This window comes from Canis aureus, chromosome 27, assembly GCF_053574225.1.
Source record: "Canis aureus isolate CA01 chromosome 27, VMU_Caureus_v.1.0, whole genome shotgun sequence".
NCBI classification, from domain to species: domain Eukaryota; kingdom Metazoa; phylum Chordata; class Mammalia; order Carnivora; family Canidae; genus Canis; species Canis aureus.
The window spans coordinates 5,582,659-5,599,440 of record NC_135637.1 but is presented as its reverse complement, the minus strand read 5'-3'; the positions used below and the strand labels follow the sequence as shown (position 1 = coordinate 5,599,440).

General features: G+C 48.0%; 1 protein-coding gene across 1 annotated transcript in view; it reads right to left on the bottom strand.

Moving 5' to 3' along the window:
- Window positions 1-16,087, bottom strand: part of TMEM132D (transmembrane protein 132D) — a 596,882-nt gene extending 580,795 nt beyond the window's left edge. Inside the window, exon 1 of the mRNA XM_077875236.1 lies at window positions 15,892-16,087. Within this exon, the coding sequence (XP_077731362.1) occupies window positions 15,892-15,970 (79 nt within the window). The 5' untranslated portion in view covers window positions 15,971-16,087. The remainder of the gene's footprint in view (window positions 1-15,891) is intronic.
- Window positions 16,088-16,782: the final 695 nt, after the last annotated feature.

Sequence of the window (16,782 nt, the reverse complement as noted above, 5' to 3'; positions counted from 1 at the left end):
GACAAGGTGGTATAAGTGGAGGAATAGACACATGGACCAGGGGAACAAAACGGAGAGTCCAGAATATGCCTTCCACTTACAGTCAAATGATCTTCAGAAAAACAGAAAGCCAATTTAAGAAATAACAGTCTTGACAACACATTATCTGGAACAATAGGACATTCATAAGCAAATAAATTGACACTGGACCCATGCATGGCATGACACACAAAAACTGACTGCAAAGTGGGTCACAGACCTCAATGTAAAACCCAAACCAATTACATTTCTAGAAGAACATGCTTTCTGACCTTTTGCTTGACAAATATTTCAAGATATAAGAACAAAAGCCATTCCATAAAATACAAAGAGAAACTGGACTTCATCAAAATATTTTTTCTGCCCTGCCGAAGACCTGTTAAAAGGAAGAAACAGCATGCGGCAGACTGAGGAAAAACTATTTTCAAATCACATTACATGATAAGAGATGTGTATCCAAGCCACACAAATAATCTTCAAAACAGAATAAGACAACCCACATTTGCTGCCCATTTTAAAACAGCAAAGGATTTGAAAAGAAAGATTACCAAAAAAGATATACAGATGGCAAATAAGCCACTAAAACTTGTTCAGCATCATTAGTAATGAAGGAAATGCAAATGAAAACAACCATAAGATATCATTACACACATATTAGAATAACTAGAATAAAATTACAGCGTGAAAATATCAAGTGTTGGCAAGGGTGTGGAACAGCTGGAACATTATACATCACTGGCACAAATGCCAAATGGTTCAACCATCCTGCAAAACCGTTTGAGAGTTTCTTCTATGTTAGACATGCACTCAGCATATAACCCAGCCATCTCATCCCCAGGTATTCATCTACAAAGAAATGGAAACATATATTCACACCAAAACATGTACACAGATACTTAGAGTGGATTTGTTCATAACAGCCAAAACTATTAGCAACTTTGGTGTCTTTCACCTGGCAAAGGGAAAAACAAACTCTGGTTTGCCATACTATAGTATCCTCAGTCACGAAGGAAAGGGACCTCCTGAAATATCCCACAACCTGGAAGAATATCAAATGCATCATGCTGAGTGAAGGAAGCCTAACTCAAAATGGTGTATGACACCACTTATGTAACATTCTGGAAGAAGCACAACTATAGATCAGTGGCTGCCAGGAGATGAGGGCAGGAGGGGCCAGCTATGAAGGATAAAAGGAAACTTTTGAGGGTGATGGAAATGTTCTACATCCTGATGATTACAAGACTATATGCATTTGCCAAAATTCATAGAACTGTATTGTAAAAAGCTGAATTGTATTCTATGCAAATTTACCTCAATTAACACAACACACATAACTCTCCAAAAATACCTTCCCACATGATTCTAATGTGCAGCTCAGATTCAGAATCATTGCTGTACCTCTTGCCCACACATACAGATGCCTTTCTTTGATGGCTTTGCCTCATGGCGCTCAGTCTTGACTTCACATCAGAATCACCTGGAGGCCCTTTCAAAACTGCCAGCACCCAGTCTGATCCCAGTCTGATCTCTGGCTACTCTGATGCCCCTGGTCTACAGGTAGCTTGGGCAGCAAGATGTGGACAGTTGACTTGCATGTGGAGCCCAGCCTGAGAGTCCTGTTCTAAAGACAAGGCTCTCCCAAGAGCCTTTCTCCTGAAATTCCTAAGAGAAACCTTTTAAAACCATGTACCCACCCGCACATTTGAAAATTGATACCTATTGTTTCTCATCAGACTTTCAACAGTTGCTAAGGATAAAGTTTCTAGTGTATTGTAAATCTTGACATTTAAAATTAAACTGCTACATCATTCTCTTAAATATATCCATTGGAATATAAATAACAGAATGACTTGACACCCACTACCATCCATTTATAAAATCCATGAAAAAGTCTCCATTAACAATCAGAAATGCACCATTGTTCTTCTTTCTCCTGAACTCCGGATTTCCGTTCCATGCCTCTCTGAGAGAGGATACTATTACATTGGATCCTAATGTAATAGAGTCCAATCTTGAAAATAATGTGCCCATTATCTCACTAAACCTTCTTACAGGAAAAATACATGTAGGTACACACCGAACATAAACTTTTTTGCTTCTTCAGACTGTAAGATTCTCAGCATTCAGAAATGTCAAGTTGGCATTATTGTAGTGATGATTGTCGCACAAGCCAAACAACATCATTGCATCCCATTTCATAAGTTTTTTTTTAACAAAAAGCAATTCCCTTCTTGTAAACGCACCTCTTAATGAGCTATGGGGTGGGAGTGTTTTGCTGTCTTGAAAAAAGAATTGTCTAGTTGTACTTATGGGACCGTGGAGGTTTGAACACCTGAGGGAATCACAGTGAGAGAGTAGATGAAGGAGTCCATTCTCTCGTGAAATCAAAGGTGAGAGAGCAAGCACCAGATGCAAATAGACAAAGATGTCTCTAAACCATAAATCTAGAGAGATCAAATTGAGGAGTGAATAGTACACCTTTTTTTTTTTTTTTTTTTGGATTTTCTTTATTCATGAGAGACACAGAGACAGAGACATAGGCAGAGGGAGAAGCAGGCTCCCTATGAGGAGCCTGATGCGGGACTTGATCCCAGGACCCTGGGATCATGACCTGAGTCAAAGGCAGACACTCAACCACTGAGCCACCCAGGCGCCCCATGAATAGTACACTTTAAACAGATCATTGTGTGTGTCGACTATACTCAAACACTTTTATTTACATTTAAGAGTGAATGCACATAGAAGTCAAAGGATCTGTAAACTCATGACCTCTCCAATGCCCCCAGTAAATTCATCTCATCTCAGGAGGTCTCTGTCTCACACTCCTCCACACGCACATCCCATTTCTGGGTCATCACTCCAACAAACAACATAAAAAAAAACAACACATCACGTAAAACCAAGCAATTCCTGAAATTCAAGGTAACTCTCGCACAGAAGGACCTGTACACACTCCCCCTGCTGCCAGGGCACAGGGAGATCCCATAAGTGAGGGAATGTCATCACACTCAAGGGACATGGACACTGCACTCCGCATTTCATCTCCCCATCGGATGGACACATGGCACGGACACGTAGTTCTCTGCTCCATGACACGGCAGTTCCAGCTCTCAACAACGGTACAGGAGTGGGCCCCACCGTCTGGTGGCTGTAGCCGCTGCTTGCTTAGCTGGAGCCACCTGTCACCACGCAGATATATCAGTGCTGCTTATCCACTGATGGAAGCAGGAAGATCCACACATCTATGAAAGTCTCCTGATTTCAAAATACCGACACATCTGTCGTGGCAGCCATGTGAGACATCTTTGCAGGCCACAGGTGTACTACCTGACACCCGTCCACCAAAAGCCACACCCCTGACCAAAAGCACACAAAGAAAGGGATGGCCAGTCATCTTCTCTATCTGTTGAAGGCATAATGTGCCCTAGCTCTTTGTTTTTCATCCTTTAGATTCACGAGGCCTACTTTTAAATTTAAATTGTAAAAGAACAGTAATAATGTCCTTTATCAAAAGTCTCTTTACTGCATCCAAAACAATTCCTGGGAAAATCACTGTAAAAGAGTATAAATGAGACATTTGACCCAAATACACCTTAGAACCCTTCTCCAAAATGTAAAATATTAATCTATAATCCAGAGCACCTTGGAAATCGTTTCTCTGCATCATTTCCAGGTTACACTTCTTTGTACTATGTGACTCCCTAACGTGAAACTGGAGCTCCAGAAATTGAGGAGAAGGCTCACTTTGTGGGACAGGGACCCGGCTGAGCTGCACTTTACATGACTGTGCATCAAAACCACCATTCCCCTCCCCATGCGGACATGCCTCTCCCAAAAATGTAAATTACATGATCTGAGCAGTTCTCTCTCCCTTCCAAAAGAATTCCCAGGGCTTTCAGGGACCTCACATTTCAAAATATTGAATGCTTGTAAAACAAGCAATTGCGTGTTTTGATGCTTGCTTTTAACAGCACATAATGCAAATATTTAACCACAGCAGTAATTTCCATTGTGCATAGATTTTACATCTAATTAAGGACTCTGAAAAATTACAACCATTGGAGACAAAAGCGTACATTACATTTAAACACTAGAAGGATAGAATCACTTCTCTGAGAGGGTACAATTCTATACTGAGAGATGTCACCTGAGCAGGAATACAAAATTCCCTTCAAGGTTAAATATTGGAGAACACGTGAACATTTTCATAACAGGTTTAAAATGACCACAACTCTAAGAGTGGAATATTGCTCTTATGGCGAACGTCCAGCATCCATGACCCCTTTTGGGTAATAGTATTCTGAATGGTATGCATCATGCTCTCTTCTTTTCCAAACAGGTGATCTGGGTGGATTCCTTCTCCAGGCTCCAAAGGGGGAGCTCACTGCTTCTTCCTGAAGCATGGGGCACATGCTTATGGGACACAGCCTCGTCCTCCTGGGCATAGCCACTGGTTCAGGGAAGCTCATGGAGCAATGTGGCCTATCCAGAGCAGGTCCAGAACTTCGATGGAACTATTATCAGGAATGCTTTCTTTTCAGTGAATCTCAAGAAAGGAGATATAATTCTGAGCTGGGAAACATCTTGCCTAAGTGAGGGTCAGTGTCTCTAATTATAGAAGCAATACAGTTAAAGAGGGGACACATGGGTGGCTCAGTGGTTGAGTATCTGCCTTTGGCTCAGGTCATGATCCTGGGGTCCTGGGATTGAGTCCTGCATCAGGCTCCCTGCATGGATCCTCCTTCTCCCTCTGCCTATGTCTCTGCCTCTCTCTCTGTCTCTCGTGAATAAATAAATAAAATCTCTTTTTTAAAAAAATACAGATAAAGAGGAGCAGAGAGACTCTAGGTCCTTTTGGCATCACCTAAGCACCTGGATCAAGCCTTGCCTGATGCCATCTGCCCATAGAATTTCAGGTACATGAACCAACATGTTTCCTCTCCCTCCTGGCAAAGACTGTGAGGGTTTACCAAATGTGTATGTGCTGCTTTACATTGTCCAGTCCTCCCTGCAGTTAGAACAAGGCTGTTTCTAAATGCTGATCAATGGGATGTCAGCGTAAGTAGTGAAGGCAGTTCCAACCCTGCACTTTAAGTGAATCCCACATGATATCCTAGCCCTCTCTTCCCTTACTGCGACAACCTTGGGGACCGGGTGCTCCAAAAGGCATAACAACAAGATGAAAGCAGGTCAATTAGACTCGCAGTGGATAAGAAATATTTCCCAGATTAAGCCACTAAGACACGGAATCTTGCTCATTACTGCACTTGAGCTGCCCTGTCCTCACTAATGTACCCCTTAGGCCACCTCACATTTTTGTTTCATGCCTGCAACCAAAATATGCCCAATTATTTATCACTACAAAGTATTTCTTTTTCTTTTTTATTTTTTTCTTTTTTATTTTTTTTCTTTTTCTTTTTTAAAAGATGTTATTTATTTATTCATGAGAGACACAGAGAGGCAGAGATACAGGCAGTGGGAGAAGCAGGCTCCCTGCGGGGAGCCCGATGTGGGACTGAATGCCAGAACTCTGGGATCATGCCCTGCCTGAGCCAGAGGCAGAAGCTCAACCACTGAGCCACTCAGGCATCTCTACAAAGTGTTTCTTTAAACAAAAAAACTCAGGTGGAGCATTTCCACTGAATCCATAGCTTCCTGGAGACGGTATTACACTTTGCTCTGTATCCCAGCTGAAGACCTGCTTTGACTTCTTCCTTTATAGCGTCTGTTAAATGCTGCCTGAGGACAGTAATCTAGAGGCCTTTGGGATGTTAAAACAGAATGTTCCTCCTCTTTGGGCCTCCTGGTCCAAGGAACACAAGGAATACTTGCAAATCCTAGAAGGCAGAGGGATTGCCTAGAAAAACCAAAATCAAATGAGTCGTTAGTTGAGCACTTCCTTACCAACACCATGGCAAGGAATGTCAGAAACACCCAGGAGGGGTCCTCCTGGGAAGACAAAGATAACAAAGGTGAGATGCTCCAGCATGACTTCTGCAAGGTCAATAGTGTCACACATCAATTTTAACACGATGAGAATCTCTCTGGATACCAAAGACTGGAATATTCACCGATTCCAGATCCCTCCTGACATGTGTTCCTGCGCTGAAGAGACTCAAGTCCTATTAAGCAGACGGGCAGGCATCTCTGGGTGCAGAGTTCCAGGGCGGGCTCAGGGCCAGGTGTCTGCTTATTTAGCAGGGAACCCTGGGGAAGTGGCAGCACACAGCCCCTGGGACCCCGGGTGCCAGAAGGAGGGCAGGGGCGAAGGCAGGTGCTGGGCACATCGCCCCGAGGTCATCACAGTACGGAAGAGAGGGCCGGCGTGGGAGAAGACTGTGGGTGGGAGGTCCTGGCAGCTGTGGCAGTGCCCCGGGCAGGCTGAGGCCCCACGGCGCTCAGCGGGTGGGCACACATGGCCCAGCAAACCGCTCTGCACAGGACGGACCCACTGGCAGCGACCAGGAATCCTGGCCAGCACCAAACGAGCCCAGTGCACAGGAAAGAGATTTCCAAAGAGTTCTTCAGGGGAGATCAAGGATGTCATCCTCCCTCCCTCCATCTCATCCAAGAATGTCCCCAGCCCTGGATCACACGGCTCGTCAGAGACAGTTATGACCATTTCCCACACTGCACTGTAATCTCGTGAGGCCAGAGTGGATTTCATACCCATTTCTGCGCCCTTGGAACCCATCTCGCTGTTAGATAAACCACGGCCCTCTGTGCCCAGAACCATGGCATTCCCTGGACATACAAACTCGGAACTAGGCAGAGTGCAGGCTGAACTGGAATATTTAATGATGTGGGCAGCAGGGGGTCTCTCAAATGCCATCCCATCACAGAACCACAAATTGCAAACTAGAACATCTACCTGTTGCTCTGATGCCCTTCAGTCATGGGGATTCCCAAACAGCATGTCCTAGAAGGGACCGTCTCTTTCCCACCAAATAATAGCATCCTCTCAGCCCCATTCTTAAACACATCTTTCTTTAACCCCCCAGGCCTAAAGCCATGGTCTCTCCATCTCACATCACCTGCTGACTGAGGGGCTCCTCACTTGCAGCCTAGGGAGTGCCTGCCATAAACAATCCTGGATCTCCTACTGTGGCCATGGACTTTGTCATTTCACTCCCTCCAACCCTTCAGCCTCCATAAGGCAAAGCCCCTCTGGGCACTAGACCACACTTTGGAGGAAAACACAGAGCTTGGGGCATTAGGAGCCACAGCCTCAAAGAGCAGTGACTTTCTCCATGACACATTGAGAATAGTGTCCAGGGACACTGAGGTGCTCAGCAATTTCGGTTGTGGGGTACCAGGGACACCGCCACCTGCCATCATGAAGACCATCAATGTTCAAAGAAACCAATGCTCTCGCATGTTGCTCACACCTATGTGAAAAGGCACAGCCCTTCTGGGAAAGAGCATGGCAACAAAAGGTCTACCCATACTCTCTGGCCCAGTAATGAAATGACTGTGAATCAATCTAAGAAAGTAACTCAAAGCAAACTATGCACAAAGGTAATGATTTCCTTATAATAGTGGAAAACTAGAAATTATGGAAATGTCCAACAAGAGCTAAAACCTTCAACCTATGATACAGACATTAAAAATACATTTGTGGTAGGTTTTTAAAATATGAGAATGTATTATATAAACATTAGAACAACAAAAAAATAAGAATTCAAAAAGTCCAAAACCCAAATTATGTGTACCACCCACAGTATGAACACATGATTTTAAAAATCCACATAAGGGTGCCTGGGTAGCTCAGTGGTTGAGCGTCTGCCTTCAGCTCAGGTCATGGTATCAGGGTCCTGGGATCAAGTCCTGTATTGGGCTCCCTGCTCAGCAGGGAGTCTGCTTTTCCCTCTCCCCTCCCTCCTGCAGTGCTTGCGCTTTCTCTCTCTCTCTCTCTCTCTGAAGTAAATAAAATCTTTAAAAATAAATAGAAATTTTTTAAAAATTAAAAATCCACAGAAAACAGTAAGAATGAGACACATCAAAATGGAAAACAGTTGTCCTTGGATGGTGAGACTATTTTTACCTCTCCCTCATCTCAAAATTAATCTGAAGTAGCTTTCAAAAAAGCAATGCTGTGGGATAGAATACGCAGGCACGGAGGCAGACAGGAGCAGGAAAAGAAGACAAAGCCAAGGATAGAGCTGATGCAAAGAGGCCTGTCTTAAGTTCCTACACATACACAGAGCAAATCTGGCTCAGAGAGTCCTAGGAGCTACAGCAAAGACAGACACTTAGAAATTCACTTAGAAAATTCACGGTGTTCACAGGAGAAAGTGCAAACCACTTCTCAGGATAAACACAGCTTCCCCCCACCCATTCCCCCGCCCTGTACTGTGATCTAAGAAACAGTTCTCAGAAAAGGCACTTAGGAAAAAGACTGTGTTCTCACAAAAATCCTTAAAATACCCATCCATCCCGCCACCCCATGTTAAGCTTGTCTTCCTAGGCACCCAAGCCTCCTCCTACAACGTTGCTCCCGAGCTCCTGACTGCTGCACTTCCCCGGCTGGCATCTGCGGTGGCCCTGGGGTCAGTGTGCTGCACGCCTGCCACCCACCCCATCTGTTAGATGGCCCCCATGTCGGGACAGCAGTACTGTGCACCTGCCTGTCTACGGCAGGCACCAGTATTCTGCTTGCTTTCCCAGCCAGCCTGAGATGCAGACACTCACCCAGGAAGGACTGGCTCGGAGCCCTGGGACTGGACCCCACAGGCTGTGCTCAAGGTTGACCTCCCTCCCCCACCATCTGCCACCAGGGAGTGCCCAGATCCACCAAGCCCCATGGTTCCAGGGATCATGTCTAAGGTCTGGGAGGGTCAAAGTGGCCATAGCCACCAGAAGGGTTCATTTCTGCTAAAGACTTCGTCATGTGTCCACACGGCATCTGGTCTCCTGGAGTCATTCCATGAGGACCACGGCTACATCTCCATGGTCTTGACCTCAGGGCCTCCGGAGGTCACCTGTGCCACCTCCCCACCCACACAGCCATGTCTGCACCACGCCCCGACTGACCAGGAAAACATTCTATGGCTCCCAAAACTTCTTGGGAGCACCCTGCCTGGTCTTCATGCACAGGCATTTCCTCTGCATCTCCCCACAAGATTCAGGGCAGGTGCTCCTCCTTGGGGACTCTCCAGCACATCTGGGAAAATATCATTGTCTCCTCTACCACTGAAGTAAAGTGACTGAGCATCTCAGAAGCATTGAAGCATCTAAGCTCACTGTACGTTTCCCTCCCCTTGCTCCCCACGAAAAATATTTACCATGGTAAGGAAGGAGAGAGGGAGCAAGCAAACGTGCCTGTCAATATCTGTTCTCCCAAATCTTTGGCCTTTTGTTGCTGGACATCGGCTCTCGGAGCCAAAAGTCAGGCATGTGGCTCTTCTGCTGCCTGCCTTCTGCTGCAGCGAGAAGCGGTAGCTGCCCTGTGTCACCTGCCTGAAGAGAGGCACCCGGGGAACAGGGAATGGGAGCAGGTGGGGGAACCGGCGAGATCAAGTCAAAATCACTCACTGCCACATTGTCTTAAAAGAGTGTGTCAAATACCTTGCTAGCTACAGCATCCTCCACCTGTCAGGACGGCTTTCCCCACGAGGAACATAATAAACACACGCAAGGACGCTGATGAAACCTGAAACCTGACTGTCCTCCTCTTAACTTAGTAAGCCTGCTCTGTGATGCCTTCATAAACACGAGAACTTACTGTGTCTCACATGCACAAAAGAACATAATGGCAGTAGGAGCTAAAAGCTCTGTGACGGCCTGTCTTTTCAAATGTGTACCCAAATCTCCTTCCACGCTTTCCTTCAAAGAGACGGACGCTCATATTCTTTCTGCTCTTTCAAATATATTTTTTACCTTGGCTCCTGTTGTTCTATCTGCTCTGACAATACACACTCGAGTCTCTTTTCCAATGGATGTCAGCAGTTTGTTTACTTTTAAGTTCAAGGATCTTCTACCTTTGCAGAGTCTTACACAGTCTCTGGAAGTGGCAGGAAGTCTTGGGCGGTCTTTCTGTACAAAAATAACCCTTAAAACCAGCGTATGTATGTATGTGTGTGTGTGTGTGTATAAATAAGTAAATAACCAGTGTCTGATAGCAGAGGTGAAGAAGACACGGCCACAGGCTGCTGGATGCTCCCCTCATTCCTTCCTAGAAGCAGGTGTTTCTTGAATAAATGACAAAAATGATAGATGTATATTCTGAGCCTTTAGTCTCACTCCCGGACAAGTGCAGGGCAGACCCCAGTGACCACCCCCTTCCTGTGCTGGCACCCCCAGGAGACTCTGCAGCTCACTCCTGCTCACGGTCTGGCATCAGAGTCAAACTCACTAGTGCACACATCCACCGGACCCATCATTCTCCTTTTGAGAGCAAAAAATATTTTTGCCTTCATTTCACATGCTTCTTCCTCATTCTTCATAATTTCTCCAAAGGGCCACCCCTATGCCCAGGCCTGGGGGCCACACATCAGTCCTCTCCTCCCCAGGGTGTGTTAGAATGCTAGTTAACACTCCACAACATCAGATCACTGCCCTTGCCCTTTCTGACAGTCTGGGAATTAAAATCTGTATTTTAAGAGATTAAGGGATTAAGAGATTAAGAGGTTCAAACTTCCAGGTATAAAATAAGTATGTCACAGGGATGAAGAGTACAGCGTGGGGAAGACAGTCAATGAGACCGGAACAATGCTGTCTGGTGAGAGGCGGTGACAGGCAGTGACAGCAGTGATCACGGTGAGCGCCAAGCACCACGCTGTGTGTCCGAAACTAAGAGAATGCGGTACGTCAACTACACTTCAATGATAAGTATTTAAAAATAAAATAAATAAGTAAATAAAAGTAATAATAAATTATAAACTAATCAGTAGATAAAAAGTAATAAAAGTAAATTTAAAAAATTTTAAAATAAGGCATTTTTTAAAATCTCCATTGTAGCCCCTTTCAGGTCCCAACCTGACCACTGCCAGAAAATAATGGTGGAAGAAATTAAAGAGCAGGATGTTCATTTACCCATTTGTCAAACACGGGTTTGAACTTGTATGTGGATCTTTTTCGATAAACACAGTCTTGTCCTGAAAATGTATCCTCTTACGGTTTCCTGAGTAATATTTTATTTTCTCTATCTGACTTTATTATAAGAATACAGTAATACATATAACATGCACGATATGTGCTCATCGACTGTGTGCATTATCAGTAAGGCTCCCTCCCAGTCAATGGTGGGCTATGAGCAGTGATGTTTGGGGGAGTCAAGGTTATAAGTGATTTTTACTCTGCAGGGTGGAGGTCGGTGCCTCAACCCTTGTGTGTTGTGTTGAGCGCCAACCATACACTAGGCTCTGAGCCAAAACTCAAATGGAAGCCTCTCAGTACTCAATCATCCACATGTGTGGCTCCTCACATGAACGGATTAGTTTTTAGTGATCACAAAAACCACAAGCAGAATGGAGGCAGGCTAACAGGATGGGCTAATCAGAATTCAGACTCTGCCACTTTCTGGTTGTTACTTATGCTCTGAGCCTTACTTTCTGCATCTGTAAGATGGGGTTAATAGCAAATTCCACCCAGTGAGGTTTATGGAAAATTCTCCCCAAAAATCATTTTCATAAATCACTCAGCACAGTGGCTGGCATACACTAATTACTCAAGAAATTAGCTGTTATGATGATTGACCAAAGTATTTCCTGCAGCACTCTGAATAACTGGCAGGAAAAACAGCATCAAATAATTTTACCATCAGGCTAAGGTTCTTTCAGCAGTATTCCACAGTGTTAACCATACTTGAAAACTGATTGAACCCCTGCAAGGTCCAAAGAAGCATACTATGTACCGAAGAGAAATCGAAGCCAGAGAGAAAAATACACAGGGTGGCCCCCAGAGGAACTTGAAATTTAGAACAGGAGATAGAATATAGTTGTAGGATGTCACTCCCATAAAAGGTTGGAAAATGAACACATGAAAGATATCCATGTCCAAATCCCTTGAACCTCTGAATGTCCCCTTAGTGGGGGGAGGATCTTTTCAGATAAGATTGAGTAAGGTGGGAGATGACGTTGTGGATTGTTCTGGTGGTCCCTCAATGCAAGGGCATGCTTCTAAAAGGAGGTGGTGGGAGACTTCACACTCAAACACAGAGAGCAGAAGATGATGTGAGGACAGAGAAGAGAGGCGGGAAGCCACTGGCCTGCACGACTGTAGTGATGCTGCCGAGGGGCAAGGTGCAGGCAGCCAGCCACCAGAAGCTGAAAGAGGTAAGACACATCTCTCCCCTGAAGCCTTCTGCGGACACCTCGATTTTGGCCCATTGCTACTGATTTTGGACTTCTGGCCTCCAGAATTGTGAGAGAATAAATTTGTTGTTTTAAGCCACCATGTCTGTGGTAATTTGTGGATGGATGGATGGATGGATGGATGGATAGGAGAATGGATGGAAGGATGGATGGATGGATAGGGGCTGGGTGGATGAATGAGATGGGTGGATGGATGGATAGAACAGATTGATGAATAAAAGGATGGATGGATGGATAATGATTGGCTGAATAAATGGACGAGCAGATAAATGGATAGATGAGACAAAAATAGAAGGTAGTAGTATAAGCTTCTGCAATAGTGTATTTTTGGAGTTTTGTTTTGTTTTTCATTTTTTTCTTGGCTTCCAGAATGGAACCAAATTAAACAGATTCTCATACTTGGAATTCTACCTTTCTATGCATATAAAAATTTATGAAATCATATTTCTTATTCAACTTTATTCAGAAAAAATGAAAGTTAATGATCTCCCTGTTCCCATGGCCCTTTAATTACGACATTGTTTAAATGTAAGCAAAAAAGTCTGTCTCAGTCTCTGTCTCTGTCTCTCTCACCCACACCAACGGGCTCCCTCCTAGATAGCTCCTCCCCTGAAAGCCCAGACAAGGCATCACTGTAAACCAAAGCTCCTTTGAGTCCAGGGCTGTACTGGACTTCTCCTGGGCATATCCTCCAAGAGGAGGCACTCTGCCGCCTGATGCTTCTCTTCTGACCTAAGATGGAAGCTTTACATACAGAAACACACTGTGCAGGAAGACACACCAAGAAGGCCACTGCCCAGGATGCTACTGGGCCAGCACAGCCCTGAGAGAGGTCCAGCCCCAGGGCTCTGATGGTCTGCTCCTCACCGGCATTTGCAGGAGAACAAAGTAACTCTGCAGGATGCAGGTGAAAGTCCAGACAAGCAGCCTAAGTGTGGCCACCTTGATCTTGTGCATGAGAACTGCGTGCTCTCTGCCCACGTCCTGTGTTCAGATTCATTTGTCTTATCAGCCCTTACCTGACATACTCCTGCCTGGCCCCTGCCCCAGAATGAACTTCCATCAAGTTCCCAATAAGACTGGACCCTACACATAAGACACAAGCTCTCTGGCAGCTGGACATAAGCCCATTCTCCAGAAAAGGCTGGGACCATAGGTCAGCATTGCTGGGAACTTGTTGATTTCAAAATATCGTCTCTAGGTCCCTGGGGACAGAAGTACAAGTAATGAAGCTTTCTTTTTGTTTTTCAAAAGATCTATAGAAGAGTGGGTTCGCTCTGTGACGGATGACTTCCTGCTTGTGAAATGTAAATATATGTGAGGTTCAAGGAAATCAGTCTGCATTAAAATGTGCATATCTGTTCATTCAAGGATTCATGTTTGGAAGGAACGAAAGCAATACAGTAAAAACAATGATCTGCCGAAGGAGACATTTAGTATTTGGACACAATCTCCATTCTTCTATCAGCCCCAGACCAACTGTGCACTTTGGATTACATGCATGCATGCCTCTGTGTGTGTGTGTGTATGTTTGCTTCCAATTAAAATCCGTTTAAATATAGTCCATATTTTAAAATTTAAATAAATATAATCCATATTTGATTTCCAGCTGGTTTAACACTTTCAGGTGGTCAGAGAATCTTAGAAGGAAAAGTGATGCGAACACACGGGAACCACAACAAACCATCCCTGCATTTAGAAATCACCAGAAAATTGCATACAGCACAAAGGCATTAATTAGAAGGGTCAAACTTTTTCTTATTCTTGGGTATAGTGTGAAAAATCGCTGAACAACCGACCCTGGGCTCAGCACCACGCTCACTCTGAAAATCCACACAAAACTGACTCACTTCTGAACAGTGTGGCTGAGTTAAGGTCTCTCCATTCAACACACAAAATAGGTCACATGCTGGGCTGGTAGCATTATTTCATGAGCAGAGCACCCCCCCCCCGCCACCCCCCCTCCCAGACACACACATCACAGAGGCCCCTGTTTTAAGGACATTTCCAGGTTTCCACTTGAAAAAGTTCAAAGGCATCAGAGGTAATAACTGTTTTCTTCGGCACTACTCAGTCTAGTAAAGAAATCAGTAACAAAACTATGGACGTACCCAGAGAGACACGATAGTTACGTCCTATTTACCAAGCTATTCTGTACCTTTCTTAATAAAGCCTTGTTATTGCAGCATAAAAACAGAGAAGCCTATTCCTATTAGAAAATCAAGTGACAACCAATAAAAACCATGCCTTGCAGCCATAGGCAAGTCTGCTGGGCTGCTGTTGCCTTGGATTAGGGTTTTGTTTTGTTTTGTTTTGTTTTTAACCTAACATCTGCCTGGGTTGGATTCACTGAATTCATCAACCTTTTCTTTGGTTTCTTGTGCACATCCTAAATCCTGGAGGCTCTGGTCCTCAGGACTGCACCAATTCCTCATTAGGAGCAGTGAACCCCCTGCAACAGCACTCAGAAGACAGCTGGCAGGCTGAGCAGGCTTCCTCTCCCTCAACCCACGGCAGCTCAGACCCCAGTAAGTGGCCCGTCTTCTTCTAGTATCAGAACCTCTAGTATCAAAACCTCCCTGATTCTGATAAAGCTCACAGAAGGAGATTTCTGTAATTAAAAGACTCTGCACATGATAAGTGGCTTTGAAGTTTCTGAGAGGGGTCTCATCTGGAAAATCTTAGCAGAAAAATCCGTTTTCAGGGATTTGGGGGTACACACTGCAGACTTGCAGGAACATCCACTTTCCTAATTGATTTCCCTGGAGGAAAGGAGGCGCTCGCAGGGAACTGCACACAAATAAAGAGTCCTGATCAATAATGAGAAAGAATTGCTGGTTCCTTCTACAACCCCCGGCGCGAATCACATAATTTCTCTTCAAAGAATGAGGTGTCCGGGGCTTCCAAAGCCGCTGGGGTGCCGGCGGAGGGAGAGGGGGTCACCTGGAGACTATCCGCCTCTACTCACAGCTCCGGTCCCCGCTCTGCGGGGATAACTTGGGTGACCCGAGGAGGGGTGCAACTCCGCGCGGACCCGCACCCCGGCAGACCCCGCGCACAAAAGCCCTCAGGCCTGTCCTAGGGGCACTCGGGTCACTCTGGGAGCCAAGAGCCGGGCCCTGTGGGCGGCTGCCTCCCAGACCCCAAACGCATTCCCATGCGCAGGAGTGCGCTGGAATCATTTGCTCGCAGGTCGGCGCCAGCGGGGAAAGCCGAGCGCACTTGCCGGGGCCCTTCCCGGTTCCCCCAAGCCTCCTCCCCTGACCCGGAGCCCAGCCCTCCCCGCGCCCCCCTCGCCTTTCCGGGGTCGCCGGGGCCCCCTCCCCTAATTCGGGGCGGTCTCTCCTCGCGTCCCTGGGCAGTGTCCGCCCGGGCGTCCCCGCCAAGTCCTCCCGGGGGGGCACCTGCTGCAGAGCGGCCGCCCGCGCGCGTGCACACGCGCACACGGCACCCACGCCCTCCACGCCCTCCGTCCCGGGCACCCCAGCCACGCACGCTCCCACACCCTCACTCCCGGCAAAGTTGGTGCCGGGCCGGGGGCGGCGGCGGCGGCGCTCACCTTCGGAGAATAGGGCGGCCAGGCCGAGGAGCACGCGGGACCAGTGGTGCCACGGCGTCCCCATCTCAGACGGGCTCATCCCGGACGCCCGAGCGCGGCTCCTCTGCTCCGGGCGCCGTCGGGGCGCAGACCAGCGGGGGCCGAGCCGCGGCCGGGCTAGGGGCGCGAGCAGCCGAGGGGCCCTGCGCCCTCCGCCCGCCAGCCCATGGCCGGCCGGGGACGACCGCGCGCGGCTCCGGACTCGCTCCCCCGAGGCCGGCGCGCGCCGCAAACCCCACCCCTCGCCCCCGCCGGGCGCCCGGCTCGGGCTCGGGCTCGGGTCCGCGCGGGGTCGGCCCTCCCGCGGGCGGGCGAGGGGCGCCTCGGGAGCGCGGCAGCCGGCTAGAGCGCGCGGGCGGCGGGGCGGCGGGGCGGCGGCGTCCGGGGCGCGGGCGGCAGCGGCGCTGGGGCCCCCGGCGGGCAGGCCGGGCGCGCGGTCCCCATGCCGCCCGCGCCCGAAGTTTGGCGCCGCCGCCCCCGCCCCCGCCCCCGCCCCCGGCCCCGCCCGCGGCCCCGGCCCCGCGCGCCCGGCCCCGGCCCCCGCCCCCGCCCGCGGCCCCGGCGCGCAGAGCGCACGGCACCGGGAGACGCGGCCCCGCGCGCGGAGGAGGCCCGCCGGCTCGGGGACCCGCGCGGTGGCCCCGCTCCGCCGACCCGCCCCCGGCGCCGAGCCGAGCGCCGCCGGGCCCTGCGCGCCTGGGGGCCTCTGCCTTCCCAATCTGTCCTGTTTTGAAAAGCCCCACCCTTCCGGAGTGACAGCGGCGAGCCCCAATCCGCGAAGGAGAGCCCACCTCCCCCGGCCCGCCCCCCGCCCCCCGCCCTCCCCGCGGGCGCGGCTGGCACCGGCTGCCG